The sequence below is a fragment of the Esox lucius genome, chromosome 11 (assembly GCF_011004845.1).
Source record: "Esox lucius isolate fEsoLuc1 chromosome 11, fEsoLuc1.pri, whole genome shotgun sequence".
Taxonomy (NCBI): domain Eukaryota; kingdom Metazoa; phylum Chordata; class Actinopteri; order Esociformes; family Esocidae; genus Esox; species Esox lucius.
This window is the reverse complement of record NC_047579.1, coordinates 8,268,826-8,291,148: the sequence shown is the minus strand read 5'-3', so window position 1 is coordinate 8,291,148 and position 22,323 is coordinate 8,268,826. Positions and strand designations below refer to the sequence as shown.

General features: G+C 39.6%; 1 protein-coding gene across 1 annotated transcript; it reads right to left on the bottom strand.

The window, feature by feature from the left end:
- Positions 1 to 11,424: 11,424 nt before the first annotated feature.
- LOC109615478 (zinc finger protein 420-like) lies at positions 11,425 to 21,973 on the bottom strand. The gene is made up of 3 exons (XM_034295504.1): positions 21,885 to 21,973; positions 15,813 to 16,047; positions 11,425 to 13,022 (listed from the first exon to the last, which is right to left on the bottom strand). The coding sequence occupies exons 1-3, from the start codon at positions 21,885 to 21,887 to the stop codon at positions 11,437 to 11,439; spliced, it is 1,824 nt and encodes a 607-aa protein (XP_034151395.1). The 5' UTR covers positions 21,888 to 21,973; the 3' UTR covers positions 11,425 to 11,436.
- Positions 21,974 to 22,323: the final 350 nt, after the last annotated feature.

Here is a 22,323-nt window from a genome sequence, read left to right as displayed (position 1 = left end):
CCAGGTAGAACAAGCTCTGTACAACAGTCTCTGGGCTGCTTGAAGACAGAATGCCTTGACTCTAGAAGCAATGTCTAACAGGCCGTGCCCTCCCTCGTGTAGTGGCACAATGTTTCTCAGTGAGTTTCCAAAATTATTTGTAGTAATGGCAGATATTATTCAAATTTTTGGCGATTTCAATATTCGTATGGAAAAGTCCAATGACCCTCTTCAGAAGGCCTTTGAAGCCATAATTGACTCAGCGGGTAAAATTGCTTGGTGACGTCCAATCGTATAAAAAAAAAAACTCACGCCCATGAACTATAGTGAAAGTAAGAGCATTTCCAAACACATAATGCAACAAGAAATCACAGGATTGGGATTAAACAGTTGTGTTGCCAAAAGAAAACCACTTGTTAGTGAGACTAATCAGATAACCGGGAAAGGAACCAGGTAAGCCTAGTTCAGCCGGCCAGCAATAAAACAAGATATACAGGTGCTGCTCATAAAATTAGAATATCATCAAAAGTTGATTTATTTCAGTAATTCCATTCAAAAACTGAAACTTGTATATTATATTCATTCATTACACACAGACTGATATATTTCAAATGTTTATTTCTTTTAATTGTGATTATTATAACTGACAGCTAATGAAAATCCCAGGTTTTCTGGGATTCTATTGAATTTTTTTAAACAATTGACTGTATAATTGCTAATTTACATCGATAGGATATACCTGAGAATGACTCTTGAACCGTTCGTACAGACATGAACCAACGTGTGAAACGAAGTTGGTTGCATGTCTGTATCACGAACGGATCAAGAGTTTGTTTCCAACGTTGTTTCACACGTTTAGCCTATTTAGCCGTCATATGATGGGACTATTAGGCTGTATCTTCTGAACCATTCGAGCTGCAGACACGAAACCAACTTTGTTACACCGGTTTAGGATTTTTAAATCGATTTTATATATGCTAATTTAAGTAATTAGCAATAATTAGCCATTAGGCTGTATCTTTTCAACCATTCAAGCTACAGACATGAAACTGATTCTCATTCAAGGGTTTTGGCTGTTTCCATTAAATTACAGACCTCCTTCAAATTAGGAAACCTTTATTGATTTTACATATGCTAATTAGTGTAATTAGCATTAATTAGCATTTAGGCTGTAACTTATGAACCATTCGAGCTATAGGTACAAAACCATTTTATTACACCAACTTAGGCTATCCCTACGATTTTACATATGCTAATTTGCGTGATTAGTATTAATTCAATATTTGGCTGTATCTTTTAAACCGTTTGAGCTACAAACACGAAACCAAATTTGTTTCACACGTTTAGGCTATACCCACTTCAAATTATGTAACGTTTATCGATTTTATGTATGCTATTTTGCGTTATTAGCGTTAATTAACTATTATACTATATCTTTGAAACTGTTCGAGCTACAGACATGAAACCAACTGTGCTTTACCAGTTTAGCTATCCCCTGTTCATATAATGACACTTTAATTTATTCTACGTATGCAGTTTGCATTATTAGCATTATTTATCTATTAGGCTGTTTGTGTTGAACTCTGTGTTACAGACACAAAACCAACTTTGTTTCACACATTTAAGCTATCCCTGCTGCAAATTAAGAAATGGTTTTAAATTTTACATATGCTAATTAGCGTAATTCGTTTTTATTAACTACTAGGATGTATATTTTTAACAGTTCGGGCTACAGACACAAAACTATCTTTGTTTCACAAGTTTAGGCTATCCCCACTGCAATTTCTGAAACAGTTATCGCTATTACGTATGCTAATTAGCAAAACTAGTGTAAATTAACTACCAAGCTGTATATTTTTAACTGTTCGACCTACAGACACAAGATCTGACATTGGTAACACTTTTATTAGCTTTAACTATGTCATGTATGCTAATTAACCTCACCAACAGTATCTCTTGAGCCTTAAAAAATACAGACTTCAAACTTTTCGATAGGTAAACACTATTTAAAACTATAAATAACTTTTAAACAGCTACAAAGCACACCACATTTTCTTCAGGAAATGTACTTGTCTAGTTAAGCTTGCCAAATTACTCAAAATTGCTCCTGGCAAAGCACAACTATAGATTTCTCCCATACTTCTTATTATGTGTGGTTGCCAAAGGCAAAGCAACTCTATAGGGTTCTCCCATACTTCTTCTTCTTATTGTAATTATTGCTCCAGCTCTACAGCCTAAACGGTAAAAGCTATAAACACGAAACCAGCTCCAAAAAGTCCCAAATGCTCGAACACAGGTTGCTTGAGCAGATCTTTTTGATAGCTATTATACTTTTTAAACTATATCAATATTTCAATTTTTGATACTATGTTAACTTCTGTAATTATAAACATTCAAATATTGCATAAATTAACATGTGTTTCAATGAGAATCTAGTAAAAAATCTCCTCCTACATTTTTCACTTTCTTTTTCACTTTCAATTCAAAATGTTCATGCTTTAGGGCCAATCAACCTTTGATAACAACTTTAAAAGTTTGAGGGTATCCTAAATGAGAATTCTATTACATGTTTATAAACAATTTACTCTATAATTGCTAATTAACATCGTTAAGATATAACTGAGAATTACTCTTGAACCATTCGTGCTACAGACACGAAACCAACTTTGTTTAACATGGTTAGCCTATGACAAGTTCATATGATGAAATATTTATTAATTGTACAGATGTTAATTAGCATAATTAGTGTTGATTAACTATTAAGCTGATTAGCGTATTCAGAATTCATTTGTTAAAAAACTGTTGTTTCACCAGTTTAGACTATCCCCAGTTCATATAATGAAACCATTATGGAATTTACGTATTGCTAATTAGCATATGTACCATTAATTACCAATTAGGCTGTATCTTTTGAAGCGTTTGAGCTACAGACACGAAACCAACTTCGTTTCACGCATTTAGGCTATACCCACTGCAATTTATGAAACGGTACTTTGTTTTACATATGCAAATTAGCATAATTAGCATAAATTACCTACTAGGCTGTATCTTTTGAACCGTTTGAGCTACAGACATGAAACCTACTTTGTTTCACACATTTAGGCTATGCCCACTGCAAACGATGAAATGGTAATTGGTTTTACAAATGCTAATTAGCGTAATTAGCATTAATTAACTGTTAGGATGTATCTTTTAAAAGAAAACATACAGCTCGGCGGACACTCAAAGGGAACACTGCAAGACTGATTAAGATTTTTTTTTAGGAAGATGGCGCTCCTACAGCGTATATCTGGTGAGTGTATGAAAACAGAGATGGATTTATTCACAGTTTCTTTCACACAGACATCTATAGAGAACAATTCATACATAAAATAATTTATACATTGAAATACTTTGTTGTACATACGTGTAAAATCACAAAATTTGCCAGAGTACGTGTTAGGGTTATCAACTAGATTCCGCTCTTGCCACTAAAACAGCCCTTACCCGTCAAGGCATGGACTCCACTAGACCTCTGAAGGTGTGCTGTGGTATCTGGCACCAAGATGTTAGCAGCAAATCCTTTAAGGCCTGTAAGTTGCGAGGTGGGGCCTCCATGGATCAGACTTGTTTGTCCAGCACGTCCCACAGATGCTCGATTGGATTGAGATCTGGGGAATTTGGAGGCCAAGTCAACACCTTGAACTCATTGTTGTGTTCCTCAAACAATCCCTGATCCAGTTTTGCTTTGTGGCAGGATGCATTATCCTGCTGAAAGAGCCCAATGCCATCAGGGAATACCGTTGCCATGAAAGGGTGCACATGGTCTGCAACAATGCTTAGGTAGGTGGTACGTGTCAATGTAACATCCACATGAATGGCAGGACTCAAGGTTTCCCAGCAGAACATTGCCCAAAGCATCACACTGCCTCCGCCGCCTTGCCTCCTTCCCATAGTGCATTCTGGTGCCATGTGTTCTCCAGGTAAGCGACGCACAAAAACACGGCCATTCACGTGATGTAAAAAACTAATTCATCAGACCAGGCCACCTTCTTCCATTGCTCCATGGTCCAGTTCTGATGCTCACATGCCCATTGTTGGCACTTTCGGCCGTGGAAAGGGCTAAGCATGAGAACCCTGACTGGTCTGCCCCTATGCAGCCCCAAAAAAACAACGATGGACTGTGTGTTCTGACACCTTTCTATCAGTACCAGCGTTTACCTTTTCAGCAATTTGAGCTATAGTAGCTCGTCTGTTGGATCGGACCACAAGGGCCAGCGTTCACTCACCATGTGCATCAATGAGCCTTGGCCATTCATGACCCCGTTGCTGGTGCACCGCTTTTCCTTCCTTGGACCACTTTTGATAGGTAGACCACTGCAGACCGGAAACACCTCACAAGAGCTGCAGATTTTGAGATGCTCTGACCCAGTTGTCACTCAAATCCTTGCACTCGCACATTTTTCCTGCTTTTAACACATCAACTTTGAGGACAACATTTTAACTTTATTTTAATTTTATTTTTCCTTAATTTAACCAAGTAAGCTGATTGAGAACAAATTCACATTTGCAACAGCGACTACATTACATACCTAAAATATAGACTCATGAGACTCATCTTCATCGGCTCTACTCCGAATTCCTCACGGATGGCTGAGCTTCTCACCCTATCCCTAAGGGAGAAGCCAGCCACCCTTCTGAGAAAACCCATTTCAGCCGCTTGTACTCGCGATCTTGTCCCAGCCTTCATGACCATAGGTGAGGATAGGAAGGAAAATTGACCAGTATATCGAGAGCTTTCCCTTTCGGCTCAGCTCTCTTTTCGTCACAACGGTGACATAATATATAAACATCCATAATACAATAGTCTAAATACAGTGATACACTGCCGATTTTGCAGGTTTTCCTACTTACAAAGCATGTAGAGGTCTGTAATTTTTATCATAGGTACACTTCAACTGTGAGAGATGGAATCTAAAACCAAAATCCAGAAAATGACATTGTATGATTTTTAAATAACTAGTTTGCATTTTATTGCATGACATAAGTATTTGATCATCTACCAACCAGAAAGAATTCTGGCTCTCACAGACCTGTTAGTTTTTCTTTAAGAAGCCCTCCTGTTCTCCACTCATTACCTGTATTAACTGCACCTGTTTGAACTTGTTACCTGTATAAAAGACACCTGTCCACAAACTCAATCAAACAGACTCCAACCTCTCCACAATGGCCAAGACCAGAGAGCTGTGTAAGGACATTAGGGATAAAATTGCAGACCTACACAAGACTGGGATGGGCTACAGGACAATAGGCAAGCAGCTTGGTGAGAAGGCAACAACTGTTGGCGCAATTATTAGAATAAGTTCAAGATGACGGTCAATCTCCCTCAGTCTTGAGCTCCATGAAAGATCTCACCTCGTGGGGCATCAATGATGATGAGGAAGGTGAGGAATCAGCCCAGCAGGACCTGGTCAATGACCTGAAGAGAGCTGGTACCACTGCCTCAAAGAAAACCATTAGTAACACACTACGCCGTCATGGATTAAACTCCTGCAGCGCACGCAAGGTCCCCATGCTCAAGCCAGCGCATGTCCAGGCCCGTCTGATGTTTGCCAATGACCATCTGGATGATCCAGAGGAGGAATGGGAGAAGGTCATGTGGTCTGACGAGACAATATAAGAGGTTTTTGGTCTAAACTCCACTCGCCGTGTTTAAAAGGAAGAAGAAGGATGAGTACAACCCCAAAAATACCATCCCAACCGTGAAGCATGGAGGTGGAAACATCATTCTTTGGGGATGCTTTTCTGCAAAGGGGACAGGAAGACTGCACCGTATTGTGGGGAGGATGGATGGGGCCATGTATCGCGAGATCTTGGCCAACAACCTCTCAGTAAGAGCATTGAAGATGGGTCGTGGCTGGGTCTTTCAGCATGACAATTACCTGAAACACACAGCCAGGGCAACTAAGGAGTGGCTCCATAAGAAGCATTTCAAGGTCCTGGAGTTGCCTACCCAGTCTCCAGACCTGAACCCAATAGAACATCTTTGGAGGGAGCTGAAAGTCTGTATTGCCCAGCGACAGCCCCGAAACCTGAAGGATCTGGAGAAGGTCTGTATGGAGGAGTGGGCCAAAATCCCTGCTGCAGTGTGAACAAACATCTCCTTAATTGCAAACAAAGGTTTCTGTACCAAATATTAGGTTCTGCTTTTCTGATGTATCAAATACTTATGTCATGCAATGAAATGCTAATTAATTATTCATACAATGTGATTTTCTGGACTTCTGTTCTAGATTCCGTCTCTCACAGTTGAATAGAACCTATGATAAAAATTACAGACTTCTACATGCTTTGTAAGTGGGGAAACCTGCAATATCGGCAGTGTATCAAATACTTGTTCTCCCCACTATAATACAGATTGAATAAAGTGTCAATATACCGTTTGTTTGCAAGGTGATTTCTAAGTGGTATGGCAATGACAAAATACAAATACAATAGAGAGTCTAAATAAAAAAACTGAATGTAGCAAAGAGTTTGTACTGTTTGTGCAAGGTAAATTAATCAGAATGCAAAGATTGTATAGCAATAACTGTAGGGGGAATAACACCTGAGTATTTGAACATACCTGAGTAAATGGAATAGTGCAAAAGAGCATAAAACAAATATGACAGCAGAGCAGGTAACATTTATGCTACTATGCAATGGGGGGAATATCAGAAAAAATAGAGTAAAGCTGTGCAAAACAGCTTAGATTGGAGTTGGTTTATCTGGGGATGAAAAAAGAGGGAAATGACTAATCAGAATCCTAAGTATGTTTCCAGTGGTGTTTTTATATGTAAAAAATGTGTGGGGCACAAACCATTTCAAAATGGAGGGAGAGAGAGAATCTTGAGTAATTCCTCTCTTTCTCACACACAAGTAAAATTACCACAAACCTAAATTAGGAATGCAACCAAGCTCAGAACCAATGTGCCTACAGGGCCATACACGAACAGCAATGAGCTCAACACCACTGAAGGCCACAACGAAGCGGAAAGACAACTTTTTAGGCATAAAGATTCCATTCTATGACAACAACCTTAATAGATAAGCATGGACACACTGACACTCGTCACCATCTATATGAATCGATCCAGCACAAAAATATGACCAATGCACAGAGCAGGACCACAAAGGCAGGATGATAAAATATGCTTTCAATCACCAAGGCTGAGGGCTCACTTGAAGAGAAAGGTGGTACTTTGATTACTTTGGGAATGAAATCATGTAGCTGCTGAATCAGCTGGCTTTCGATGGCCAACATGGCCAATGCGTTGAGTCGAGGCTGTCCCATGGTGTTGCGAGGGAAGGTTTTTACCCTCTTCAAGGTGGAAAGGTTCCTTTCTGACTCGGATGTCGTCATAGATGTTGTTATGATAATAGTCAGCAGAGTGACGGTCTCAGCTAAAGCCTCCTCTAGGTTGTTCTCATGGATGGATCTTAACAGAGACAGGGCCGTTTTACCAGGGTGAAGCTCAGTGTGGCGGTACAGAGTGGTAAGCTCAGACTTTTCTTCATTTCCTAGAGGCCATAGTTTCACCGAACAGTCAAGCTCAGGTGTAGGGAATGACAGGACCAATTGTGGGAAGAGCGAGTTGTCAACCAGCTTGGCAGCAACCAGGTGGTCATTTTGTGAAAACCTCTGCTCCACCTGGGAGATGACTGTGTCGCATGCCTCCTTCATCACCGGCACTGTGTTGGTTACTCATCAGCCTGGCTTGTCTGTTCCATCGTGAACTGTGGCAGTCCATTCATCAGTTTGCTTCCGCATATTCTGGACATTCTCCTTGGAACGGGTGAGCGCACCCAGGTTTTTTTGACAGGTCGTATGCCTCACTTATGGGGGCCTTATCCCATCCGGGTTGCGTGCGTATGTCCTCCATACACAGGAGCAGCGCGGTTTTCCCAAACTGCATTGACAGTTCTACTTTTTTGGACAGTACACGTTTTGGAGCGCCAGAGAAAAGGTGGCAAAAGCAGTTAAATCTGCAAAAAACACCTTCAGCATGCTCATCCTTGCTGAACAAGGTCAGGTTCAGCTGGTGAGCATAGCAGTGAACAAACTGGGCATGTGGGTATGTCTCTTTCATTAGCGTCTGTACCCCTCGGATGTTTCCACTCATTACAGCCCCACCATCACAAGTCTGAGCGATCAGCTTTTCTCCCAGCTTCAGTTGTTCTAGCACACCCTTGATACTATTAGAGAGGCCAAGTCAAGTAATATCTTTGACTTCCACAAACTCCAAAAACCTCTCTGTCACATGTAAATCATTTGTGATTTACAGGAGATATCAGTTGTCTCATCTGTCTGTAGGGCAACAAATTATGTCTTACCCAAGCAAGTGGACATCTCCCTCTACACTTCATACATATGGTCTAACAGTTCGTTTTGTACAGTGCTAGATGTCCCTTTGAAGATGGGCTGAACGTCATTGTGCCTTTGAAGTCTCGAATCGCCCTCACACAGTCTCAAAAATAGATCTGAATATTCCAGGATTCAGGGAGTCCACCGACTCTTCATGCTCCCGCAGTGGGTTTCACATTTTCCACACAGTTTAATACGTTATGATTCGACTGAGAATGTACCTGTTTTCCTCCACCTGTTTGTTATGCTGCTCAAAGGAGCCTGTATGCACTGTCAACTTGGGCTGCGACATTTACCTTTCCAAGTAAGCCCAATTCCACAGCATTGTCCAGATGACTCCTGCTGCTCTCATGTTTTGCAATCCTTTCAGAAAGACGTTTCAAATCTTTGTGACCTGTCCTCGACCAAGTACCATCTCCACCAAATTGCAGACATGGAAAACAGAAGAGTGCCTTGTTTTGTATGCTAACAGTTAGCCACTTTTTCTTGAAAAACCACTCCATGTTAAACCCATGGTAACTTTGACCAGCAGTTTGAGTGATGACAATGTCCCGTGGCTGATGGGCACCCAGTCGCTTTACTTCAAGTTTCTCCTCCAAATTAAGGGTTTCAAACCGGTGCTCAAGTATGAAATTCACTTAATTCATTTTCTCAAGTTACCTGGTGTTTGTGAAGCTAACAAGCTAGCTAAGACAATCTACCCTCCTCGCTCTTCTTGCTAACTAATGTTGGCGCCACACAGACAGACAGCCAATCAGGTTTGAATTACAAAATGACACTGTAGTGGGGCTACTGGCTGTCAGCCCCACTTGGCATCAAATTTGTGTGATCTACAATGATCACACTAACATTCTGAGCATGCATATTCATATTTTCACACGTACAAAGTACATTGCATTGTGAGAGTGGTGCTAGCCCCACATTCACGCTTAGCCTATGGCCTTTTACTGCAAACTGGAATCGGCAAGATGCAGTCTGAAGCAGCAAGGCAGGGACCAATGAACATAAATAAAATCCTAACACAAATTATATGCAATTTATGCTATATTCATAGATAATAAATTATAGGAAGTAATCTTCGAGAAATAAAAATAATTTTGTTGCAGTTCTTTCTGTTGACAAAAGGTGGGGCTGTGTCCCACATGCCCCTAATGACCAGTCGCCCTTGGATACCTCAGGAACCTCATCCCTGAATTTCAGTTGCACATGTTACTCTACAACTTCAATTTGCCTCGATTGCACATTCAGAATGCCATTGAGAATTGCCATTTGTACCCGCACAGCTATTTATCCCACTGGTAACATACACTATACTTAATACTTGTACATATTCTGACCTCCTCTGTTGCCTTAATTCCACATCTAGAATTTCCATTTCCACTGTATTTGCATTCTTTGCACATCAATACATTCCACTCATCCCATTCATACTCTACTCTTGACTCAAAATGCATTTTGTTGTACTGTAATTGTTCAATGACAAAGTTGATTTTAACCTAATCTAATTACAAATTGAAGTTTAGGTAAGGATTTTGAGTTTATTTACAGAAAAATGACCACCCCTTTAGCACTGTCAATCATACAACATTTGTGCTCATCTCATTGCACTTCAGTTCCTCCCCCAGTCAGAAAATAAATCATATTACAAAGCTCAGTGGCTCTTGATGTGGAGGATTACATTTGATATTTGACCAAATAATGAACAAGCCTTTGTTTAAGGGTCATTATCTGTGAAAGTGATCTTGATGCGACCTGGATCAATAAGCACATAATTAACAGATCATAGGGCTCTCACTTTTGATGAGATCTTGGTTTGACCGGATTATAGGCTTGTATCTATCTTGAAGATAATTTACAATGAGCATTGGGATGACAATTTCCAAAGTCCCAAAAATTTACGAAAATGGTACGTAAGACAGAGGAAAAAACTCAAATGCACAATAAGCAGTTTATTCTTGCAAGGAGAGAATACACAGATTACAAAGTAACAATGAATAATCTCTAAATTAACACAGGACAACCGTCAGTATTTAAGGGAGGCAAAGGGGTGTGGTAAGATGCAGATGCTACCCATCTGTCTTATGTCAATACAACTCATTCCCTTCGATCTATCACATATCACAAAGCCCCTGTTGTCCTCCCTCCCCCCTGGGTAAACTTCTCAACCCTTGAGGAGGACTTAAAGCATCTGGACAAACTACAGAAAGACACTAATGGGTTATACAGATAGGGTTAATCGTAAATCTGCCTATAATCTGCTGCTACCAGTCAAGGATGCCACCTTAGACAAATACCAGATCCCCCTCTCCCACATTCCACTACTTATCTAAACATGGGGACCCAGTCCTTTAATCAGTAAGAATACATCAGTTTAAGAAATTTCCCTAACAGTATTTAGTGTCCTGTGACAGGGTGGCGCCAACCTGAGCATTCAGGTTAGATTCAGTCCACTTTTGATCCATGAACAAAAATAATGCAACCCGAATTCTGGTGAGAATCTTTATTTAAAATATGATGTTGATCTTCCATAGTACTTACATGTTCTCCAATAATGATAAAGTTAACACAGTCATTTATGCCAGGACACATAGGAGGTGGTCAGTTATTATAACCAACTATTATAGTGTCTATTATCCTGCAGTACATCTCCAATATCTGAGAACTTAAATACCTGTGTATCATCAGGTAAATTCCTATCAGGAGGTATAGACAGGACGTGAGGGACCCACATCCTATCTATTGTATTTTGATCAGAGTAAATCCGCACTTTGTGTTGTGTTATGTTTCTCACCCCCATATTCTAATAAGACATATCTTCATTTGTGGTAATTTCAAGAACAGACAGTCGAACTGCTTGATACTGTAAAACACTTGCTTATCCTCTGTGTCAAATGTCAAAATTATGCTCCAGTGTCAAATGTCCGGTATTATTGTCCAGTATGTATGCGCTGGTGACGTTTAAGGCTGCCTAATTGAGAGAAACACTTCCCACAATCAGAACAGGAGTAAGGCTTCTCTCCAGGATGTATGCGCTGGTGAATTTTAAGGTTACCTAATTGAGAGAAACTACTCCCTCAGTACAAACAGGAGTAAGGTTTCTCACCTGTGTGCAATCTCTGATGACTAGTAAGATCAGATGATCTTATAAAACACTTCCCACAGTCAGAACAGGAGTAAGGCTTCTCTCCAGGATGTATGCGCTGGTGAATTTTAAGGTTACCTAATTGAGAGAAACTACTCCCACAGTACAAACAGGAGTAAGGTTTCTCACCTGTGTGCAATCTCTGATGACTAGTAAGATCAGATGATCTTATAAAACACTTCCCACAGTCAGAACAGGAGTAAGGCTTTTCACCAGTATGCAAGCGCTGGTGAACTTTAAGGTGACCTAATTGAGAGAAACTCCTCCCACAGTCAGAACAGGAGTAAGGCTTCTCTCCAGTATGTACGCGCTGGTGACGTTTAAGGCTACCTAATTGGGAGAAACACTTCCCACAGTCAGAACATGAATAAGGCTTCTCTCCAGTATGTATGCGCTGGTGTAATTTAAGGATACCTAATCGAAAGAAACTCTTCCCACAGTCAGAACAGGAGAAAGGTTTTTCACCTGTGTGTAATCTCTGATGACTAGTAAGATCAGATGATCTTATAAAACACTTCCCACAGTCAGAACAGGAGTAAGGCTTTTCACCAGTATGCAAGCGCTGGTGAAATTTAAGATGAACTAATTGAGAGAAAATCTTCCCACAGTCAGAACAGGAGTAAGGCTTCTCTCCAGTATGTATGCGCTGGTGAAATTTAAGGTTACCTAATCGAGAGAAACTCTTCCCACAGTCAGAACAGGAGAAATATTTCTCACCTGTGTGCAGTCTCTGATGACTACTAAGATCAGATGATCTTATAAAACACTTCCCACAGTCAGAACAGGAGTAAGGCTTATCACCAGAATGTATGCACTGGTGAACTTTAAGGTGCCCTAATTGAGAGAAACTCTTCCCACAGTCAGAACAGGAGAAAGGTTTCTCACCTGTGTGCACTCTCTGATGACTACTAAGATCAGATGATCTTATAAAACACTTCCCACAGTCAGAACAGGAGTAAGGCTTCTCTCCAGTATGTATGCGCTGGTGAAATTTAAGGTTACCTAATCGAGAGAAACTCTTCCCACAGACAGAACAGGAGAAATGTTTCTCACCTGTGTGCAGTCTTTGATGACTACTAAGATCAGATGATCTTATAAAACACTTCCCACAGTCAGAACAGGAGTAAGGCTTATCACCAGAATGTATGCGCTGGTGAACTTTAAGGTGACCTAATTGAGAGAAACACTTCCCACAGTCAGAACAGGAGTAAGGCTTTTCACCAGAATGTATGCGCTGGTGAACTTTAAGGTGGCCTAATTGAGAGAAACTCTTTCCACAGTCAGAACAAGAGTAAGGCCTCTCACCCGAGTGCACTTTCTGATGTTTCGTAAAATCAGATGATCTAATGAAACACTTCCCACAGTCAGAACAGCAGAAAGGCTTCTCATCTGTATGTATATTAATGTGTCTTTTTAACTGTGATAGTGATGATAAAAAAAATTCAAAATGGGGAAACTTCTTATGCTTATAGTCTTTCTGGTGTTTCCCTCCAAGCTTCTCCACTTCAGGAATCCCATCTGTGAAAGACATCAGAATGGATTTATGGACACATTTTGGGACAAAATTATCAAGATTCAAGCAACAAGCATTATTCCACTTCAATCGTTACGTGATTTTGTGGCAGAGGCCCTTTTGAAAACTTTGATACAAAACCTTTAAAAATATTGCTGGGTTTAGCCATGCATGCAGACATCATAACCATTGGAGAAACACAAAACATTTCCTGATGAGAGTGGAGAGTAGGATGTTGTTTGATGGAAGAGAAATGTTTCAAATAGATACATTTAATGATGCCAATGACATGTTTTCTCTCAAGTCCCAGACACAGTGTGGGGGCCAAGAAAAACCTAGATAATTTGTTTAATACACTCCTCTGTAGAGAATCCAAGGTCTCAGTTATTGAAAAGGACCACATTTGGGTATCTGCATTCCCAGATGATAGTGTAGGACAGGGGTAGGCAAGGCCTGTGAGGAAGTTTAATCCGGTAGTGAAATAGTTTTAAAGGCAAGTCAAACATTATTCAAGCCATTCTTATACATCAGAATCTGAATATAAAGTATTTAGACATAATTAGACATAATTAGACATAAGGGACCTGCTGCATAACGTTTTAATTATTGCCCTTTTGGCCTGCAAATCATTTATGATTAACAAATGTGACCTCTGAGCCAAACGGTTTGCCCTCCATTGGTATAGGCAATCAACTAATTCAGTTCAGATTATTTAAGCCTATTGATGATAAAATCCCGGGTGGACTACAGAAAATAATCATGGATTATAGCCTGCAATCTTTGATGGGAAATGTTGTTGTTGCTCTGCAGATATTTCTGATTCTGCCTGTGACTAACTGAGAGGAAGAACGGTCTTTCTCATTGGTAAATATTAATATTTATTATTGTTCCCAGGTTAGTGCTCAAGTAAAATAGTTGCAGATTCATTATTTTCAATGTATTAATTTCATATATAGGTGTATCTCCAAATAATAATCTCGTGAAAAAGTTAAAAAAAGTGACACATTCATATATTGTAGATTCATTAGACAGTGAAATATATCAAGATTTCTTTGTTTCAATCTTGATGACTACAGCTCAAAATATTACAATGAAAAATGTACAATAAAGAAATGTTGACCAGATAAGAGCTCTAATCAGTAAATGAACTCCCTGAACATTATACCTCTGCCTGGTTCAGTACACACAACCACAATCATGGGGCAGACTGCTGACTTGACCATTGTCCAGAAGACACTCATTGACAACCTCCACGAGGAGGTTAAGTCACAGAAGGTCATTGCTGAAAGGGCTGGCTGTTGGCAATGTCCGGTATCAAAGCACATTCATGGAAAGTAGACTGGAAGGAAAAGGTATGGTAGGAAAGCAACAGGGTTGACCGCAGCCTTGAGGATTGTCAAGCAAAGCCGATTCAAGAACTTGGGGGAGCTTCATAAGGAGTGGATTGAGGCTGGAGTCACATTCCTAGTGTCAAGCCACTCCTGACCCAGAGACAACGTCAGAAGTGTCGTACCTGGGAGAAGGAGAAAAAGAACTGGACTGAAGTGGTCCCAAGTCCTCTCTTTTGATGAAAGTACACTTGGCACTTCATTTGGAAATCAAGGTCCCAGAGTCTAGAGGAAGAGTGGAGAGGCACAGAATCCAAGTGGCTTGAAGTCCAGTGTGATGTTTCCACAGTCAGTGATTTTGGGTGTACTGTCATCTGCTGGTGTTTGTCCACTGTGTTTTATCAAGTCCAGAGTCAATGCAGCCGTCTACCAGGAGATTTTAGAGCACTTCATGATTCCATCAGCTGACAATTTTTATGGAGATGCTGATTTACTTTTCCTAGCAGGACTTGGGAACTGCCCACAGTGCCAAAACATTTGCTACCCATGTAATACTTGCCACTGTGCTTGATTGTCCAGCCAACTCATCTGACCGGAACCCCATTGAGAATCTGACAAGAGGAAAATGAGATGCACCAAACCCTACAAAACAATCACAGGCTGATTGCCTCCATGCCACGCCGCATTCATGCAGTAATTTGTGCAAAAGGAAACCCGATCAAGAATTTAGTGCATAAATTAACATTCTTAGGAAACATTTGCAGGCGTTTTAAGTTAATTAGCTGATTAGAGCTCTTCTCAGGTCGACATCTCTGTATTACACATTTTTTATTGTAATATTTTGATACTCGATTTTTTATTTCCATGAGCTGTATGCCATAATCATCAAGATTGAAACAAAACGCTTGAAATGTTTCACTTCATGTGTAATTAATCTAGAATATATGAAGGTGTCACTTTCTGATCAGAATTACAGAAGAAAATGAACTTTTCTGCGTTATTCAGATTTTCTGAGAAGCATTTTGTCCATTGTGTTCTTTTGTGTTGAACTGTACCTTAGAACTTATTTTCATTTCTTTTAGTGCTGTTTGGGGATGAAAAGTGTGTGATGGCACGTTCACTAATCTGACTGTCAGAATTTGAGATGGCAGAGCCACCACAGGGAGCCGCTAGAGCGCAATGAGACCTGGGAATCCCGGCTGTCCATACCTCCCTCTCTCTGTAATTTGCTGGACAATTTAGATTTCCCGTGGGTCTTCCCAGCAAATTGTCATGGAGGCCCAGAGACAAGGCTCAATAGTATACCCTGGACAGGAGAACATCTTTAAAATATTCTGTATTTTTGGGTTTCTGAGACGCCAAAAAATAAGTATAACAATATGGAGAATACTGACAGACATTAACCCTTTCATTGGTAAAAACAACAAATTAATACATTGACAATGACAACATTAAACCTGTTCTTACCTTGAGTGAGTAAATCTCCCTCTCCATTATTAATGATAACCCAATCTGTCTCCTCCTCTTCATCTTTAATGGTAACATTCTGTCCAAGTGTTTGACTTTTGTTTTCCTGCTTTACTGATGTCATCTCTGAATCCCCCAATGCCCCCTGAGCTTCAATTTCACAATCCAAATCCAGTAACATCTGTTTGGGCTCAGTGTGGAAGGAGAGCAGCAGGCTGGGTTTGTCCTCCCTCTGCTAAAATAAATACAAAATCAGAGCCATAGATTACTAAAGGACATGTTCGTTGGAAAGAATATATAATCAATGACAAAAATAACCTTTGACAAAAACAATCAAGGTCATAACAGACCTGTGGTCTACGTGTTTTCCTTAACTTGATCCCAGAATGGAGGGAGAATACTTTTCACTTACAGCTCTGTAAGTGAAAATTAAGAGACTACTGGAAAATTCAGTTTCTCTGTTTTTACATTTGATAGGTATGTGTTTAAGAAAAATGAAAAATATTGTTTCCTTCTATAAACTACTGACAACATTACACCCAAATTCCAAATACAAATACTGTCATTTAGAGTATATTTGTTGAAAATAACAACTGGTCACAATAACCAAAAAAGTATGCCGTTTTCAGACCTCAAATAATGCAAAAACAAATGCAAGTTTATTTTTCAACAACAAAATACTAATGTTTTAACTTAATTATGCAAATAATTAAGTTCAGAAATCAATATCTGGTGGAATAAACCAGATTTTTAAATCAGTGTTCATGGGTCTTGGCATGCTCTCCACCAGTCTGTCACATTGCTGTTGGGTGACTTTATGCCACTCCTGTCACACAAATTAAAGTAGCTTGGCTTTGTTTGACAGCTTGTGACCATCCATCTACCTCTTGATCAAATTCCAGAGGTTTTCAATGGGGTTCAGGTCAGGAAATTGGGCTGGCCATGACGGGGGTTTTTATCTGGTGGTCCTCCATCCACCACTTTATTGACCTGGCTGTGTGGCATGGACCATTGTCCTGCTGGAAGAAACTATTCTCAGAGTAGGGGAACATTGTCAGAGCAGAAGGAATCAGGGGTTCTTCCAGGATAAAATGTTACTTTGCTTGATTCATGAGTCCTTTACAAAGACAAATCTGCCCGATTCCAGCTTTGCTGAAGCCTCCCAGATCATCACCAGGTCTCCGTCTGACCAGATGTTGGGCAAAGCTGCCTGCTCCATTCCTCTACGGTCCAATCTTATGGTCTTTTGCAAACTTCAGCTTGGCTCTTCTTTGCTTGTCATTGATGACCTTCTATTTCTCACTCAAAGCTTTTCTTTTAAACTCTTTTCTCATGCCGAATAATCATTTTTAATTCAAATTACCTTTGAGGTACTACTTGCACTATTTTTGCCATCCAGCTGGTCCTATTGCAAGAGGATAGTGATGACCACATCAGTGGTTTTTATTATTTTCCTTTGTAAATTAGATAATGTTCAGGTATTCAAATTATCAGAACTTCATTAAGTAAAATGAGGTGTGCCTGTGTTGGAATCTAACAGACACTGGAATGGAATGGCTGCCATACAGAGATGCTGATTTAAGAAAAATTTATTATTTCCACTGCTGTAGATCACAGATTATAATTTCCTTGGAAAATGACAACAAAAACACATTTCTGAATAATATTGCTTTGAGAAATCTACAGTTTTACATTTGATTATCCGTTAGAAAATGAATGAAAAATGAATGCATCCTGGTTGCAATATATTAGGAGAAATACTTAAAACCTTGCATTCAAAAACTGTAATTTAAATAACTTCTTGGTTTAATGCAGTGAATACAGTCACTATATAGTTAGAAAATATTATAAATAACAAGCATTATGTTAGGTCACAGACATGAGTCAACTACATTGCGATGTGTCTCCTACTCCTTGCTGGGCTCAACATGAGGCACATCTGCAGGCTGGACAGGTGAAAATGTAACAACACTTTTTCCAGGATGATACTTATATTGTTTTGTTCGTCAGAATAGTAATTCAAAAGAATATGGATTTTTATAGAATATTGTTGTCAAAACCTCCCTTTGAAGCTAAATGCAGACGTTTATGGTTGCTATCCATTAAACAGACTGGACTGATTAAATTATTCCGGAATGCTCGTCTCTGCAGTGCTCATTTCATATCAAGCTGTTTATTACACAAATCAATGATGTAGTTATACTAATAAAGATGAAATGGTAACAGCAGTAACCACAAAGCTGGCATTCTCTGTAGGCTTTTTCACAATGGTAAACACCATGGACCAACGTTAGGAACATTATCTAGCGTGCAGGGAGAATTTGCATGCAAACATTCATATTCCTCATACTTCGTTTAGCTTACATCACTCAGTATATATGGAAGCATTTAATAAATAAATGAAATATATGGTAATACTATATCTGTGATATGACTTCTTCTTACCAAAATAATTACGTACGGAGGACCCATATTCCTATCATAGACTAAACAAAAATATGGACGTAGTAACCATGACATCATCAACTGGTGTCTGAAGACCTGTTTTGAAGCTCTTTTTTGGTGGAGAAGGCCGTGGCAATCTGTCAGAGCGTCACTCAGCCTAACTCCCAGATAACCAAAAATGGGCAAAGAGCTTAGGGGCCTGGTTGCTGAAACAAAGCTGACCTAACACGACATTACCAAGTTAGCAAAGGCTAAGAAGCTAGGCTAAATGCTACTCTACCAATATGCTACTCTGCGTTGCTAGCGGATGCTAGCCGGAAGTTGATAGACAGCCACCCTAATGTTACCAGCTAAAACTTGAGGCAAGTTCACCTGAAAATATAAAACAACTGCAACATCAACTGCTTAAAATGCTTCAGCGTTTTTTGTATACTTAAATGTGGTTATTTCGCAACTCTAAATGTTGTCGAGACTATAGTATAGACTGTAAAAAATAAGTCGAGACTTGCAGATTACATATTAGATTTTTACATACCATAGGTTATAAGCATAAACTATATGGTTACGTTGATTTGGGTGTCACTTGATTATAACGTTACTTGTCAGTGAATGGAGCTGAGGCAATACCAGAAACAACAAACCGTTAGGAGTGACAGTGCCAGCACCACCCCTGTCACTCAATAGCTCACACCCACTAAATACAAGACTTAAAGTTGCCTCATGCAGCATTTAACATTTTAAAAAATCCAATATCCTTTGCATTTGATGGAGAAAGCTGAAGTTTGTGTGAAAAGTGATGCAGAGTTGGATACCTTCCTACTTGACAAGTAAGTAACATTGCCTCATTTAGCTAGTTGGCAAAATAATCAAGGAAATCTATGTGTAAGTTACTAGATTGATGATGACGGAGAAACAATTATACTACGTAGAAAATCATTCAATGATCTTGTTCATTCTATTTGTATGAGCGCAGATACATATTAGGAATGTTTCTCCAAAGTCTTTGTTTGAGACTGATAGGAAATTGCCATGAGAAATTTAACACAACACAGATGTGCTGACTAACTCTGAACTAAGGACCATAGATAGGACGTGTTGCCTGTTACTGATGGGCCCCACACATCCTGTCCATACCTTCTGCTAGGAGTTGCCCTGTGACTGACATAGGCTATATGACTTCTGGTTGCATTAATTTTGTTTATGGATCAAACTTGGACAGAATGTAAGAAGACAAAGCTAACGAGCCAAGTTGTGTCTGAGCAGACACTCATTGATTGCATTTCTTGCTGGAAAATGGTGTTAAAACATGGTGTTCTCTGCAAAATGTAAAAAAATTTACATGCATTGTGGGTTGTTTGACTAAATCTTATGTGAAAATTTCTCAGATATTTATGCTTGTACAAACTGTTCACAGTGCACATATTATTGTTCCAACTATGGCTAGCTAGCACAATTATAGTTTCATGTTCGCTTGACAGCCATCAATAAATCTGAATTATGGCTATGCATCTAACGCAACAGATAGCCCAGGTGATGTTTTGATTGGTTTAGCGGATTAATTTGTTCATTCTGTGTTCCGTAGTTGTGGAAAGGGACCATCAAATTTAACCCCATTTGAAAAGTCTGTGTTCATTGTTCCAGCATCGACGGTTGGAAGTGACACTGCTTCAAACAGGTCAGTATACTCATAGTTACTAATGACAATGTCAGATCTTAATGGAGTTATAGAACAGATATACAACTCACTGCCGACAGGTGGCATTAAGTTGCATAGGGCACCTTTAATATAATTTAGACCAATGAGTTGTAAAAAAAATAAAATTTCACCCCCCTCAGTTGTCACAAAGGGGAAATTAGGAATATACACCAAAATCTTTTTTCAAACCAGGCAATAAACATGTATATTCCTGCTGTTAATTTGGGCCTTTTGCTATAGAAATCTATGGAAATTGTTCCCTTTTGCAGCCAGCATCAAGTGGCCATGTTGTTTGACACTTACGGGTAGGCATCATTTTTCAGCCTTGGAGTTTGCCCCTTGATTCCTTTGTTGTAAAGACGTTACCGTCAGTTTCTGCCACAAGTTTGGCTTCGCCCAAAAAGTAGGAAATCACTGTTCACTCACACAAAAAGTGTATGGAGCGCTGTGACACCAACTCTACTTAAGAACACGTTCCAAACATTCTAACCCCTCGTTCACACAAGCGGACAGCAACGCCGGCCATGGCGGAACGGCGGAAGGGGAAAAATAGAGCAGTGTTCAATTTTTCTTCTTCTCCGTCACGGAAAGCCAATCAGCGCACAGCGGAAAACCAAGAGGTACTTCACTACTGAGTAGTCCATAAACTAACCAACATGTCGGATGTACAGCGATTTTTTTTCTCGTAAAATAACTGGAGGAAATATATAATATCACACAATGTCTATCGAGACAATATATGAACAATATAGCGTAGTCAAGGATTGGTTAGACTCGGACCTATAGTTACCCTCGATCAGTTAATACATATGTATTTAGTAGTGCTAGCTTTCGCTATCAACCAAAACGAGGTACTAGCTACCTGCTACAGTAAATGTGGTTTTTAAAACAAATGACATGCACCCATTTTCGTTAATAAACCGTTTCTGCGGGGCTGTCATAGTTCTCTTGAATTGGTAGTAAGCTGTAGCAAAGAAATCTGCTAAAAATCTCTTGTTTTCTTTTAATTTAAATAGACGGAGATTACTACTGTTTTGTTTATGTGGGGCCCGCTTTTTTCCCTTGAATAGGCTACTAATCTCAGCTTAAAGTAACGGATAGGTCAAAACAGCAAAGGCAGCAACGTTTGGCAGGCAAGAATACGATATTATCCTTATTTTACTTTATAGTTGCAATAGGACCACATTATAAACATAATTTATCAAAATGAAATAAACATTTCAAGGCAATGATGGTTGAAATACTTTTCCATCACGGTGTTCGCTTTGAACTGTAGACATTCTACCAAACGAAATTGGAGTTCATCAAGTTAACTATTCCTGCAGCTTCTTGTAGACTCAGCACTGCCTGACAAGAATGTGAAAGGTTTAGCTTTTTGTTTTCCACTACCGATGTGCTGTAAACCTATTTGCGTCGATTTGCCAACCGGATCCATTCCTCACGCGCCCCAATGTGTTCAGGTACCTCCCGATTTACAAATTAAGCACTGCCTATATCAGTCTTTATTTTTCAGTTTCGTCATGAAATTAGGTTAAAGTAGTACAATAAGATTTTCTGGTGCCATTTTGAGGAAATTGAGTTTTAAGCTACATCAGCGAAGGTTCGTTTCGATTCATTTGCTATGGTCTCGCGCAAGATCAGCCGGCGTTCTTTGGCCGTTTTACAGGCGCGGGTGAATTTGAATGCGTTCTATTGTCCTCGACGGAACCAAAAATGTTGCCGTTTCATTCCCTGCATTAACATTAAGAAAAACATGTTCTTCATAAAATGTATTTTGTCACAAAACTACCACGAATCGGAACACAAATCAAAGCTGTAAAGATAGGTGGACTAAAAAACTATATTTTAGCAAGTTGGAGGTGGAAACGAATTGAGTATTTTTATCAAACTAAACAAAGACACGAAAAAATAAATGTTCTTTAACCACTTACCATTTTAGTTAAATTGATTTACGTTTGTATTTCACAAACACTTCATGATGTCTTGACTGTTCCAGGATGTACTCTTGCATTGTTTCTTCTTGTAATTTGTTGTCGGATTGCAAGCATACAAAATGTGCATATACTGCCACCTACTGTACCGGAGCGTGAGGCCGTCCGCGGCCTACCTACATAAGACCCTTCTGTTCAGCCCCGTCTCTCTGAGAAATGTAGACAGCCCTTGCCACCACCCCAATTCCCTTCACACACACCCAGCAATCCCACTAAATCCCAACTCCTACTCTCCCCTTCTCATAAAACCTTTCCTTCTCAAAATACTGCTGATAATACAATAACTCATGTTCAACTGTTTCTTCCACTCATCACACAGACCTGTCTCATGCTTACCTATCACCCTCAACAATGAGTTCACCACACCCATCCTCTGCAA